The 14,189-nt window shown below is 54.6% G+C and overlaps 1 protein-coding gene across 1 annotated transcript in view; it reads right to left on the bottom strand.

The window, feature by feature from the left end:
- MARK2 (microtubule affinity regulating kinase 2) overlaps positions 1–5,057 on the bottom strand; it is a 57,213-nt gene extending 52,156 nt beyond the window's left edge. Inside the window, exon 1 of the mRNA XM_077759696.1 lies at positions 4,950–5,057. Coding sequence (XP_077615822.1) covers positions 4,950–5,003 — 54 coding nt within the window. The 5' untranslated portion in view covers positions 5,004–5,057. The remainder of the gene's footprint in view (positions 1–4,949) is intronic.
- Positions 5,058–14,189: the final 9,132 nt, after the last annotated feature.

The following is a 14,189-nucleotide window of genomic DNA, read 5'->3' as shown; positions in this document are numbered from 1 at the left end:
CTACAAGAGACTCGGGCCCCTTCCCCACCTCCTCTCATAGCAGAAGCCTAGCAGCCGCAGGCTACAGCTTAACCAAGCGGACGGGGCTGGGGCTGGACCCCGAGACTGCAGGAAAGCCCCACCGCGCAGTCCTGGGGAAGGAAGGACAACCACCCTCCTCGTCCTTTCCATCTGCTGAGGTTACTTCATCCCAATCCATTAATGGGCTTCAGAGTGCTGCTGTGGGGGGGGGGGGAGAGTCCACTTAGCAGAGCTTTCATGGGGCCAAAGGTGGCGCCCAGCCCCCACCCCGCTCGTCGATAATGGGCCACAGAGTCTGAGGCTTGGCTGCACTCTAGGCATAAAATATTCATTCCAGTCGGCAGAATACATATGTAGGAAAGTCATGGAAGCTCCCGGGAGGAGAGAAAGGCCAGCCTGGTGGCTAAGTGCGCAATGGGAAAGAGTTTGTGAAGGCACGGGTTAGTCCTGGTCAAATACCCACTGAGATTGTTCTGGGTTCTTCTGTCCAAAAGGGAGCCAGTCTAGCCTGAGAAGTTTTGGACCCCCCAGGAGACCTGACCATGCCAACCACTCAACGCAAACGAATTCTCCATTTTTCCCCACCTCCCAGGCATCCGTTAAGCTCCTGACCGGGAAGCGAATCTTGGGCCCGGTCTTCGGTCACCATCCAAAAGATGCAGTCATCCCTGTGCGAACTTGATTTTAATCTAAAGCAGACCAAGTTTCAATGACTGTCTTGTACCCATCTGTTAAGTGACTTCCCAAAGTGCACACGTTAAGAGAGAAATTATTACAATTTACTAAGCGGTGACCTTTACCGGGTTCAAAGATTATGGTGTGGCGAGCGATGCTATGGGCTCTAGACTCCCAAAGCCCTTGCTCTAACGGGGCCTCGCTCCTGATTTCTAGGGCTGCACAGGAAGCGAGACTGTATGGTCTGACATCCACCCACGCCGCACCTCTGGCCAGAAGGCAACACCACGGAGGGGCCCTTGGCCAGAGTCAAAGGGCAGAAGTCAGAGCCTGCACCCAGAGCACTGTGCCGCATGGCTCGCAGGCACGGACGGGGTGAAAGGAGAGCCACCTGAGCCCTCCACCAGCGGAGATGCTAAAACCAAATTATTCAGTGCAACGTTCAGCCAGAATCAACCCTGGCATCCAAGGGAGACGTGTTTGGAGTGGCTCGGTTGTTCTTTACAGGATTCCAGAAGTCGGCTTTGCTCACTTCATCCAGACTTCCACACTCCCCTTCCTAGAACCATCCGAGAGAATAAACAATGCCACTGGCTCTCTAGAAAAATGAGAGCAACCCCCCTCGCTCACTGCAGCAGAAGTGAGGCCGGTAGGGAAAGCCTCCTCTTTTCCCTCGGAAGCCCGCTCGCTGGTGGTTCCTGAGGCCCAGAGGTGGGGCAGGTCTGAGCCATGTGGCCTCCCTCCCATGTGTTTCACGGAGCAGCTCCGGCCAACGGCAGGTGGACTCGGGAAGGTGGACCCCTCTCCGCACTTGCCTATCGTGGCCACCACTGGCTGGAAGACAAAGTCATTGCGTGCTGACTGCTGTCACCACAGTCAAGCCTTCAGGCCAGCAGAGAGCCATCTGGAGAAGTGGACAGAAAGCTCAGCTCACAGACTGAGAATCCCCAAAACTACCAGCCCCAAGTCACAACACTCCTTCTGCGAAAGAAAGAAGAGTCTAGAGCCGCGAAAAAGCACATTCGAAACCAGGTGTCACAAAAATCATCTTAAAGACGGGGCTTGACTTTCTTTTAGCTTTCAGCGCGAGGAGCAGACTCGACAGCAAACAGGCAATCTTCCTGCAACACAAGGTTTATTTTTATGCTTCAACATTTTGTGCGTGTGTGCGTGTGTGTGCGCGCGTTATGTGTGTTTAAATTCAGATGTGATCAAAGAGCTCCTGGAAACAGCTTCTCATCGGCCACATGTTTTAAAGCAAGGGGGAGAGGAAGGGCAGAAAGAGATTGGAGCTTGAAGACAACCAGTAGAGTTTACGTATTTCCTGGCGAAACCAGTTTAAATAATTTAAATCTAAATAAAGTGACAGAGACTCTTCGTGGGGAGGGAATCTGCCCAACCAAATCCCTTGCTTTTTATTTCCTAACATTCTGATTTACCGCAACGACTGAACTTCTATGACTACTTCAGCCAGAATTACAATGGGACCGAGAGCTTCCTAGCTCTCACCTGGCGGCAATGAGCCATTCTAAAGGAGGCCGATGGTTCTGGCATCCCCGGCCTGGTGAGAGGGGCCGCTACATGCCTTTTCTCTTGTTCTGAAAAATACGGGAATCTGCCGGCAGCCGGTGGTTCCACACTTTTTCAAAGGCTGTGTGCTGACTTAACAGCAAGCAGACAGTGTGACCGGCTACCCTGAGGACGGCCAGCAGAAGCGATGAAGTGGCGCAGGGGGGAACCCAAGTCCACAAAGAGCGCAAACAGGATGAGTAATGCCTGATTTGGAGCGGGACGACAAGGTATGCAGCCGCCGCTCTAGACGAAGTCGGCGAAGGGCACTTCCATTCCCCAACGGTACACCCGATTATCTCTCATCGCCTCGATGGGTGGGCACTGGCTTCCTACTAGCGCGCTCGGCAGTATTTGGGGCATGTAGGGAGGAGAGGGAACCAACGCACGCACCACGAGGGGCAAAAAGCCCATGGCGAGAACACATTTACATTTCGTAAACGGCACAAAGAAACCACGTCGAGGCAGTCGGTTACTCTCCTTTGTTGAGCACAATGTCCCCCGCGGCCTCGCCGGAGAGGAGGCCGTCCACAACCACGCCCCGCATGCCTGAGGGTGCCAGTCAGTCCCCCGGCCGCCTCCTACTCCCACCGGCGCACAAGTCAACAGGCTGGGAAAGTTCTCCGGTCAAGCCGGGTTTACCTGCTAAAACAAAGGTTGCGACAGGCAAAGGACTGGAACAGGGAACCCCAAGAGGGCCTAGAGAAAGCGGTTCCCAGCAAGGAGAGAGACAGCCGGCAAGTGAGGGCAAGACTGTGTGAGACGCAAACCGCGCTCGGGTTCCCAGAGACCTCGGGTCCCGTGCGGAGCCAGTTGCAAAACCCAGTGATGAGACACCCACCATCCCTCCCTGTCGACTCACTTCACCCCCAGACCCAATCAATCCATCGGTAACGGAAGGGGCAACCGGTGCAGAGGAAACCTTGGGGCCGCAGCTGCTCGTGAGCTCCTGGCCGCCCAGGTGACAGAGAGCAGGGAGGAGGGGTAGGGGGCGACACCAGGGAAAAACGTAGGAAAATAAAACGAGGGAAGATTTGTCAGGGAAGGATGTGAAGAGGCGACAGATTAGGACAGGGGTTCTATCGGGGTGCGGAGAAAGCCGGGCAGGACAGGAAGGCAGCAAGGGTGTAGGAAGGGAAGAGGATGCCGCAGCCCCAAGGGAGAAGAGCTCCTTTTTCAAGTCGAGTTTTTCTGGCCCAGTAAACTTCTCCACCACCGAGGGTGTGCCAGGCAGGGGACTCTCCACACAGCAGCCAGCAGTCAGCCAGGGACGCCCGGCGACAGAACGGGGAGGGGTGGAAAGCGGACGCCTCTCAGCTCAGCTCACAGGTGAGGTGACACAGAAAACGCTAAAGCTTGGGTGACAGAAGATAGCAGCGATTGCCAGGACGCGGAGGACTGGGGAGGGGGGCGGCGCAGAGCTCGAGAACCTAGTAAGCCCGATCCCCGGGCGGCGAGTTACAAACACTGGCCAGTCTGGAGGGAAGGGACAGGGGGCCAGAAGAGACACGACGTGAAGTAGGCGAGAGACTAATCCGGGGATGAAGGCAATCCTGATGGAGAGGCGGAGCGAGGAAGACCGGGTGAGGGTAGAGACACCGCAAGGCACCGAACAAGGAGAAAGAAACTATGAAAAGTGAGAGGGCCGGGAGTGAAGACACAGGAAGGCATCACTGCCTGTGTGGCAGTGTGAAAGGGCAGAGGGGCCAGCATGGTAACGCAGCGTGGCCGGGCAGAGGACTCAGCAACAGGTAGTACCCAGGGAGTGGGGCCGGAGGAATGTTCTCTCTCTGGAGGACGAGTCCAGGGAGCAGGCCGGTAAAGCACTGGGGGAGAAACGAGAGGCCCAGAGACTTCAGCCAAACCCTGGAGGGGGTTGGGGGTGGGGAACAGAACGCGAGGGGAGCCTTCAGACTGGAACCCCAAAGACAACCTGTGGGAAAACCATGCGCATGACAGCAGTCTGGGAAACACGGAAGTAACAAATGCCAGCGCGAGGCACCAGGGAGCTCCTGGAGAAAGGAAGGGAAAGTGATGAGCAAAGAGTAGGCGAACCATTTGGAAAGGTGATGAGGGTGGAGCTGGTGGGTTGCAAGCATGAGGGAGAGCACAATTTGCAGAAGGAAGAGGGGGAGAAGGAAAAAAAAAAAAGAAAGAAAAGAAAAGAAGCGGGGGAACTGGAAGGGGAGAGGGATCGAGAACACACTCCGGGGCAGGGACCCTGAGGGTGATAACCAGGGGCGGGGAGAACCGGTGCGGGAGCAGAAGCGAGGCTGGAAGAGATGGAGGAAGAGGTGGACACCGATCTGGGGCAAATCGCGGGGTGCTATTCGAGGAGCAGGAGGGTGGCGGCTTTAAGCGTGGGTGGAGGAAGACCAGAAAAGGCCCCTGAGAGAAAAAGGGAAGAGAAGGGGAAGCTAGGGAGGTAATACGGAAGAGCGCAGGGGGGCGGTGAGGGGAAGGGGGGGGGTCAGCAGAAAAGACAAGTGTGCAGCTTGGAGTCGGGACGAGGTGGGTCCCAGGACGGGACTGAGAGGGGGATGTGCGAGGCCGAGAGCCAGATGACAGGGCAGCCGAGGCTTGCAGGGTGGCAGCAGGGGCACGCGGAGAGCAGAGGAGGGAGGAGGCTCTGCAAGGTGCAGGGGCCCAGCCAGAGAATTCGGGGAGCCCTCGGGGCTCCTTACCTGCTCCGTGTCCCTCTCGTTCAGCGTGGGTAGGGGGGTCCGGGCGCTGGACATGGCGCCGGTATCTCAGGGGAGGGAACCGAGAAGCTTGGAGGAAGGGAGGGAAGGGAAGGCNTCTCTGCCGCCGCAGCCGGCCGCCTGCCTCGCTCCTCCCCTGCCCTCAGCGGCACTGCTCCGCGCCCGGCACACAGGCAGCCACCGCCGGACCTGCTGCTCCCAACATGGCCGCCACCACCGCCGGCCCTCGGCTCTTTCCGCCGGCGGCAGCCGGAAACATCCGAAGCGGCGAGGAACGGGAGGGGGGCGCGCCTCCTCCTCCCGGCCTCGGACTACGCTTGAATTCCGGAAACACCCGAAGAAGATTACCGCTGGGGACGCGCGCGCCGCCTCGACTCCGAAGACCCAGCTTCGGCTGTGTTTACGGAAATCTACGAAGCCTCTCGGCAAATCCAGCCACGCCCATAGACCTTTCCCCGCCCACCTCAAGCAGGCTGGCTGCGGTTTCCGGAAACACCCGAAGTGGCTCCGCGTGCGGTGAGCCGGCCACGCCCCCGTCCCGCCCCGCAGCCGACAGCGGTCGTCGGCCATTTCCGGCAACACCCGAGAGCCGGCGAGCCCCGAGTTGTTCCTGGAGTAGTACCCGGTCTGACTCTTCGTTTCTTTCCGTCAGTTTCCGGGTATTTTCAAAATCCTGAGCAGGGAGCGTGGATAACCTGGGCACATTATTATTTGACTAATAATTTGACTAAATTATTATTTGACTAGAAGATAAGGCCGTTAGCCATCCCAACTATTGGCATCCTTTGGTTCTAAAACAATTTCTCCGTTTGCGTATCCGATTATCAGTCGGTCTGTTCATAAAATCTATCTCTTTTTTATCATCCAACCTATCAACATGTGTGTCACCTGTCAAAGGCGGCGTCAGTCTATTACCTGTCTACCTAACATTCTTCACCTGCCGTCGTCTGTCTTGGATTCTGTTTATCCATACACCCCACATCTAATCTGCACTCTTCCTTAAGGTCCGGGGCAGGCACCCGGTCGGCCTCCTTGGCTCCCAGCTGTGGGAGACTGCAGGGGTCCCCCCAGCCCTGTGTTCCAGCTGCAGCTCCGGTGGAATGAAAATGCTCTGTGATCTTGGAAAGATTACATAACATCTCTGAGTTTAGGCTCCTCGACGTCCTTATATGAAGAGAATTCATGCCTTTGTTTCAGTAATGACATTCTAAATAACGTCTTTGAATTTCACTTACCTTTTTTTTTTAATTGTTCAAAATAGCACAAAATGACATTGCATTATGGTAATATTGAGTCACGCCAGTTACCTTTCAAAATGCCCCTGTAAAGTAAGGCAGAAGAGACATTCTCTTGGTCTCTTTTTAAAAATTTTTAATGTTTATTTACTTTTGAGAGAGAGAAAGCACGCAAGCAGGGCAATGAGAGAGAGGGAGGCACAGAATCTGAAGCAGGCTCCAGGCTCTGAGCTATCAGCACAGAGCCCCGAACCCACGAACCGTGAGATCAGGACCTGAGCCAAAGTCAGACACTTAACCGACTGAGCCACCCAGCAGCCCCAAGAGACATTCTTGTCTTAATTCATTTTTTCATTTATCCCCTCTAAGACAAGAAAACTCGCAGAAAAGAGAAACTGGTTGACAATGAGGATTCTTCGGGATGGCACAAAGAATGGGCACCTGGAGAAGTTCCCTTCCTTTCCTGGACTTCAGTTTCATCAATAAAGTGAGGTCCCTCTCATCTTTTCAGAGGCTCTAACTCCAACAGGAAGTCCACTTGGCAACCTGAGTCCACTCTTCACTTCCTCCTAGACTGTCTCACCAGGGAGAGGCAGCAGGCTCCTTTGATTTCTCTGGCTCCAAGCTGTCCCCACCCATTGTACTCTGGACATGTTGGAGCTTGCCCCACCCCCACCTCATGGCTCAACAGTCCCTTAAGGTGGGCAGAAGCCCAGAATGTCCTCAGGAGCCAGAGACCAGGCTCAAGCAGCAAGTCCCCAAAGATACAGGAGCAAAGAGGTCCCAGGAATTGTGGGGGAAAGTGCTGGATGGACTTCCGACACTTGATGACTTTTACTTCCCATCTACAGCATCTTGATCAGAGCCCATGGCCAAGTCACCCAGAGAAATAGACAGCTGGACAGATGCAATGAGAGGATGGGACGGAAGTACTTGTTTAAATGCCAACAGGTGCCACCTACATTACTCCAGGACACCTCCCCGTGGCCCACTCCAGCTGCAGTCAGGCACCCAGCCATCGAGGAAGAAGTTGATGAAGGAACACAGAAGGAGATGAGGGGGAAAGAGAGGAGGAGGTGAGGACAGAGGACAGTCCACTCCCCCCACCCCAAATTCATTCCGAAAATCCATGAGAATGATCTGCCCTCTGGTGGCCAAGGAGAGACACACCGCTGATTTCTGTGCCCACACCACTCGGCTTGGGGGAAAAGGGAAGGGGGTGGGGGGGCAAAGGAAGGTGCGCCCGCAGGGGGTCTTTCCTGCCATGCTCTTGTCAAAGCAAACTCTACCTCTTCCATGCTTCTCANCCCCCCCCCCCCCACCTCCACCCCACCTGTCCCCTCCTCTTCCTCACAAGGCTGCCTAATCAGTCTCCCTGCCTAGATTCCCCCCAACCTATCCCACCGGACGTGCCGGAATAATCTGCCTCAAGTCCGGCCCCAATTACATTTCTGCCCTGCTTGAAGGCTCTCGCCAGCTCCCTTGCGTGATAGGCAGAGCTGGCTTCCCGGGCCTGTGACCTGTACAGTCACGCAAAGCCCTACTCTTCGAACGGCTTTGAGCTTGATTTCACACTCTGCTGTCACCCTCTTGACATTTTTACCAAGAGCTCTTGCATTTTCACTTTGCATTGGGCCCCACAAATCGTGTAGCCAGTCCTGGTGGTGGGAAAGGGGTTGGCCTGCGTTCAAAGCTTTGCATGACCTAGCCTCGACTTCCCTTGCTAACAGCCTCTCCAACTAGGGATTACTGGGTGACACCTTGCCCCTAGGTCCTGCCCTGCGACCAAGCTCTCTCACCTCCGTGGCCCATCAATTGCGAGTCACCTTCCTCAGCTTCCAGATGTACTTCAAGATGCGGTTCAAATGTCACTTTCTCAAATCCCTTAGCCAACCTCGGTCTCCTCCAAGATTCGTTATTGTCGCCCATTTACCCCTCTTTCACCTGCATATTCATTCGTTCACAAATCTCTATGGGGTACCTACTATGTGCAAGACATTGTTCTTCAAGTGTATCGGTCAACAAAATAGACAAAGATCTCTGCCCTTCGGGGTGGGCCGAATATGAGTTGCAGTATTACAGTGTAGGCCTCACTGAGAAGGTGACACTTGAGCAAAGACTTAAAGGAGGTGAGGGAGTCAGTTCTGTGGATATCTGGAGGAGGAGCTTTCTAGGCAGAGGGAATGGCCAGTGCAAAGGTCCTGAGGTAGGGACCAAGAAGGCCAATGGGACCGGAGCAGAGAGAGAGTGAGTAGTAGGAGAAGAAGGGCAGAAAGGTGGCAGGGAACCAGGCATCGTGACCACTGCTTTGGCCTTTCCTCGGAATGGGATGGGGAGGTGCTGCAGTGATGTGATCAGACCCGCTGCTGGGTTGAGCGTCGGCTAAAGGGGCAGGGCAGGAACAGAGGCCTGGAGACCAGGAAGGAGGCTTTTAGGATAATTCAAGGGAGAAGCGACACTGGCTTCAAGAGGGGCAGCAGCTGTGGAAGTAGCAAGAAGTGGCTGGACTTGGGATTATATTGGGAAGGCCAGGCCGACAGGATTTCTCAATGGATTGGCTTAGAGGCGTGTGAGAGAAGAGTGAAGGGTAATTTCAGGGGCGCCTGGGTGACTCAGTCACTGACTTCGGCTCAGGTCGTGATCTTGTGGTTTGTGAGGTCGAGCTCCATATTGGGCTTTCCGGGGTCAGTGCAGAGCCCGCTTCGGATCCTTTGTCCCCCTCTCCCTGTGCACCTCCGCTGCTTGTGCGTGCTCTCTCTCTCTCAAAAATAAAATAAAATGGGTAATTCCAAGCTTTCTAACCTAAACAAAATAAAGCACACATAAAAAAGACATCTGCCATAGGTCTCAGGGTAGGTAGAAACCAACGAAATGGATCAGGGCGCCAGGGGAGTCTTGAGAGTCCCCTAGAATGAGGGAAGGTAGGGGTCGTGGGGTTCCCAGCCCTGGCAGGCACAGAGGGGTTAGGGTAACTCTCCCTCCGTGGGTGGGCAGAGAGGAAAGAAGTCAACGGGAGATAAGGCTGCTCACATGGAAGACATCCTTATTCTCATGCCTCCAAAACAATGCAACTCTTCATCTTTCTCCTTCGAACCTGTGGAGCCAGAGAGCATGCCCATTCCGGGCGGGCCACTCTCCAGGGTGGGAGGCAGGGGCCAGAATTACTCTCTGATCAAGAGTCACATGTCTGGGGTGAAGCAAGACCCACGTATGCCCCCTGACCCTCCCATCTCGCAGAGTTTTATCCTGTTTTTCGTGAGGTCTCTGAATTCCCATCGTGCGCTTTATCCCCACTGCCAGACACCCTATTGCATTTAGGATTGCTCAGAGATGTTGGTGTGTGAAAAAAACCAAAAACGTGCATCTTCGCACGGATGGGCTAGAACGTTTGCTATCAGTGCCCCTGCCCAACTACTGTTCTCGGTCTCCTTTCTTGGTTTTGCTAACACGTACTGAGCTGGGTGCTACGTGGAACACTATCAGACTCACAAGGAGCAGGAGGCACTCTTCTTTCCCCCCAGCGTACTAATAAGGAAATCAAAGTGAAGAGGGGCTCAGTCCCTTGCGAGGGGAGTCAACCTCCATCACCTTGGCCCATGAGAGGTAAACAGGGTAGTGAGTAAACACACACGCCTTGCTGCCAGGGTGTTCCTTGGTAGCTACGTGATCTCAGGCAAGCCTCTTAACCTCCGTCTACCTTAATTTCCCCATCTTTTAAATGGGGATAATAAAAGCACCCACTTCATAAGGTTGATTGGTGAGGATATGAGTTAATATATGAAACATGCTTAGACAGCCTGGTGGACGGCCAGCGCTTTGCGAAGGCTGCCATGCTAAGGTGTGCGCTAGCCAGCCTCCTCCCTGAGTCTCCTTCTTATTCTCTCTGCTATAACCTCCCCACTTCCCTGGAGAACAACACTGGACCAGAAACAAGAGAGCCCATTCTGGCGGCATTTCTGTCACTAATGGATCACATGAGCCATTAGGTAACTTCCCCCCTCCCCCCGCCCTTGGGTCTCAGGCTCCTTGTCTGTACAGAGAGGAGGAGCCGGACTCGCTGCTCTCTGTGGAGTCGTCTGTAATGGTATCGTCTGAATGCCTGTGTCCCCCCAGGACTCATATGCTGCAGTCCTAACCCCCCAGGTGACGGTGATGGCCTTGGGAGGTGGTTAGGTCAGGAGGGCCCTGCGTGACCTACTGGGTGTAATGGGATTAGTGCCTTCGTAAAAGGGACCCCACAGAACTCCCCAGTCCCTTCCATCGTGTGAGGACCCAGAGAGGAGACCGCCTTTTCTGAACCAGGAAGCAGGCTCTGAATCTGCCAGCACCTTGATCTTGCACTTCCAGCTTCCAGAACTGTGAGTAATAGATTTGCTGTTTGTAAGCCAAGAGTTGATGGTATTCCGTTACGGCAGCTCGAGGTCTCAGACAGGTACTCAGACACAGTACCACCATGCCTGGGATGGAGGGGACAGTGTCCCTCCCAGGCTTACTTATGTGTCCTCGTGGTGCAGCAGGAAGGCCACCCCGGGGGGAGAGAGCAGGGAGGAAGAGGCATCAGGCAGAAAAGCCACCTTGAGGGTCTGTTCTGGGAGGAGGGTTGCCCTTTCGACCAACCGATGCACACTGGGTCCCTGCCCACAGGCAGGGGTCTGCGGCCACTGTCACTGAAAAGGCTGGGCATCCCGGATGGGGTGCGAGGCGGCCGTGTTCCAGAGGTCCAGGGGAAAGCAGAAGTGGGCAGTTTTTAATGGGGTTCAGAGGGAGATACCCAGAGTGGACGATCTGGGGCTTGTGGGAGGATGGGAGCTGGACCGAGCAGCAAGGAAGGCGTCTTAGAGGAGGTGATGTTGAGTCTGATCTCAAGGGTAAGTAAGCGCTACAAGGAAGGATGGGCAGAAATAGGAGCAGCCTCTGGCGGCATGAAGGAGGCTGGTCCCCGAGGAGTTCCCATCTCACGTGGATGTCGCATGGGCCAACAGCAGCCTCTGACTTAGAGTTGGCAGAGGGGTTGGTACCAGCTGGTGTCCAGGGCTCTTGCTGGCTCCTGGAAGGGGGGAGGGGGCAGGCCAGGCCAGGACTCACCAGTGTGCCAAAATGACGTCCCCACATACCCTCCACCCCCGGGGCTGTGCAGTCACACCTGGAGCCGGCAGGCAGGGTCTGTAGATGAAATTCCCATTTTCCTCCCCTATTGCGCTCCCTGGGAAGAACAGCGCTCACCCCCAGGAGAGCGGAGACGCAATGTGGTTCCTGGTAGTGTCCCTCGTACCTCGTACCTCGTGCAGAGCTAGGGCTGTAGCAGGCTGGCTGTGAATCCCCAGGGAATGAAAGCCACAGAGCTTTGGCTCACCTTGTCCCCCCTGGCCCAGAAATCTCTTGCCCCATTGAGCTGCAGGACTCTCTCTACTTAAATGTCTCCTCCAAGGAAGCCCTCTACAGCCCCCCCACCCCCAAATTGCATCCCTTCATGGGTGAGCATGCCAGTGCCGTCACAGGAGTGCGATCCGCCAAATCCACGACAGAGGGAATTCTGTTTACGGAACAAGTCACCAGGTTCTTGAACAAGGAAAAAGAAAAGAAACACGAAGAGAAGAAAAAACAAAAGGAAAGAAAGGCTGCTGAAATGCAGGCCGTGGATCTTATTTAGCTCGTGATTCAAACAAATCAGCTGTAAAAAGAGACTCATGGAGGAGGCACCTGGGTGGCCCAGTCGGTTGAGCATCTGACTCTTGATTTCAGCTCGGGTCATGATCCCAGGGTCGTGTGTAAGCTGAGTGTGGAGCCTGCTTGGGACTCTCTCTCCCTCTCTCTCTCTCTCTCTCTCTCTGTCCCCCTCCACACCCCCCCCTTTGCCCTTCTCCCTGGCTCTGTCTCAAAAAAAAAAAAAGTTAAAGAGACTCACAGAAGAGTTCTAGAGACTGGCTGCACAACAATGGGAATGTACTACTACTACACTTAAACATGTGTAAAAGGGCAAATTTTACAGCATGTGTATTTTGCCCACAATTAGAAAATTGAAAACAAAAAGACATTCATGGACCAACTGAGGAACATGAACACTGACTGGATATTAGATGCCATTAAAGGATTATTATTTTTTTTAAAGTAGGCTCCATGCCCAATATGGGGCTTAAACTCATGACCCTGAGATCAAGAGTCGCATGCTCTACTGACTGAGCCAGCCAGGTGCCCTAAGGGATTGTTAATTTTTGAAGTGTGATATTGATGTATTTCATTGAAGACTGTCTCTTAGAGATACAAAGAAACCTATTTACAGATGAAATGACACCATGTCTGGGATTTGCTTTAAAATAAACCAGAAGGGGTACCTGAGTGGCTCAGTCGATTGAACGGCTGACTTCGGCTCAGGTCATGATCTCAACCGTTCATGAGTTCAAGCCCCGCACTGGGATTTCTGCCTTCAGAGCAAAGCCAGCTTCAGAACCTCAGTTCTTCTCTCTCTGCCTCTCTCCTGCTTGCGCTCTCCAAAGTAAATAAATCCTTCAAATGAAATAAAATAAACCGGAAGGGAGGGGGATGTGGGGAGATAAAGATAAACCCAAATTGGGCCATTTTTGTTGAAGCTGGGTCATAGATACCTTGAGGTTCATTACTACATTTTCTCTTTCTTCTTCTTCTTTAAAATTGTAATGTTTATTTTATTTCTGAGAGAAAGACAGACTGCAAGTGGGGGAGGGGCAGAGAGAGGGAGACACAGAATCCGAAGCAGGCTCCAGGCTCCCAGCTGTCAGCACAGAGCCCGACGTGGGGCTGGAACTCACGAACCAGGAGATCGCGACCTGAGCTGTGAAGTCGGATGCTTAACTGACTGAACCACCCAGGCGCCCCCTGATTTTCTCTTTTTTCTTTTGGGTGTGTTTGAAAACGTCTATGATCAGAAAAGAAATAAAGAAGACTAAAAAGAAAAAACCGTGCCATCCTGGCAAGACATACTGGGAACCTCTTTGTCTTGCTGTCTGTCTCGCCCAGAATGGCTCTGGGTTCCCGGGACCCAGAACAGTGCAAGCACCTCACCCAGCTCGCAGTCTGGGCCAGGTCTGCTGGCTTCTTGAACCTCAGCTTTGAACCACTGTCCATGTGCAATTGTCTCGACCCCCAGCTGTGACATCAGAAGGCTGTGGGTGGGTGTCTCAGAGGCAAACTGCTCACCCAGCAAGCTGGGGGTGCCGTGGTGGCCCCAAGAGGACTCGCTCCAGGTCAGGGAGGAGGAGGGGAGGGGATGGGGCAGGTTCTGGGATGGAGAAGCCCCCCCCCCCGCGCACTGCCCCCCGGAGCGGCCCAAGTTCACGTGGACATTGTTGTACCAGTCACTGCTTTTGTTAGCCACTGAATACCAAGCCCAGCCTGATTCAGCGTCAGAGGTCGCTGAGTGAAGCCAGGGCCCCCACTCAGGGGGCCAGGAGGCATTTTCCGGAAGAGGAACAGGTGAGGGGCAGGACTCCCTCCACCCTTGAAGCCCTCAGCTTGGTTTCCAGACCTTGTCACCCGGCACAAAGGAGCCAGCACCCTCCCGCATCTCCTGTGAGCCCCTTCAGGTGTCACTGCCAGGTGCAAGGTAGGGTCCCAGCGGGTGCCAGGGCGAGGGGGACTCTGGAAACTGGCGTGGCGAGGACACTGGGCACCACTGTCTGAGGGCCAGAGCGCAGGAGGTGCCGAGCGCTTTTCATTGTGAACGACCTTCCTCACTCTCACCCGACCCCACCCCACCTCACACCCCGAACCTACCTACCGCAGGTCCCCAGGCCCTCAAGGGAAGAGGCATCGGTCGCTCCTGAGGCAGAAACTGGCCACGGCGCAGGAGACCAGAGCGCTGTGGTCAGACAGCTCCAGGCTCAGCCCGGCTCTGCTCAAGTCACCAGCCCTGGAAGAGCAGGCTGGCCACCTCGTTCACCTTGCCATACCTGTCCCTCTCCTGCGGAATGGGCACAGTGCGGGGTGCCCCACGATGGAGACGAGGCGGGTG

The sequence above is a fragment of the Crocuta crocuta genome, unplaced genomic scaffold, assembly GCF_008692635.1.
Source record: "Crocuta crocuta isolate KB4526 unplaced genomic scaffold, BGI_CrCroc_1.0 scaffold53, whole genome shotgun sequence".
Taxonomy (NCBI): Eukaryota; Metazoa; Chordata; class Mammalia; order Carnivora; family Hyaenidae; genus Crocuta; species Crocuta crocuta.
This window is presented reverse-complemented; position numbering and strand designations above follow the sequence as displayed.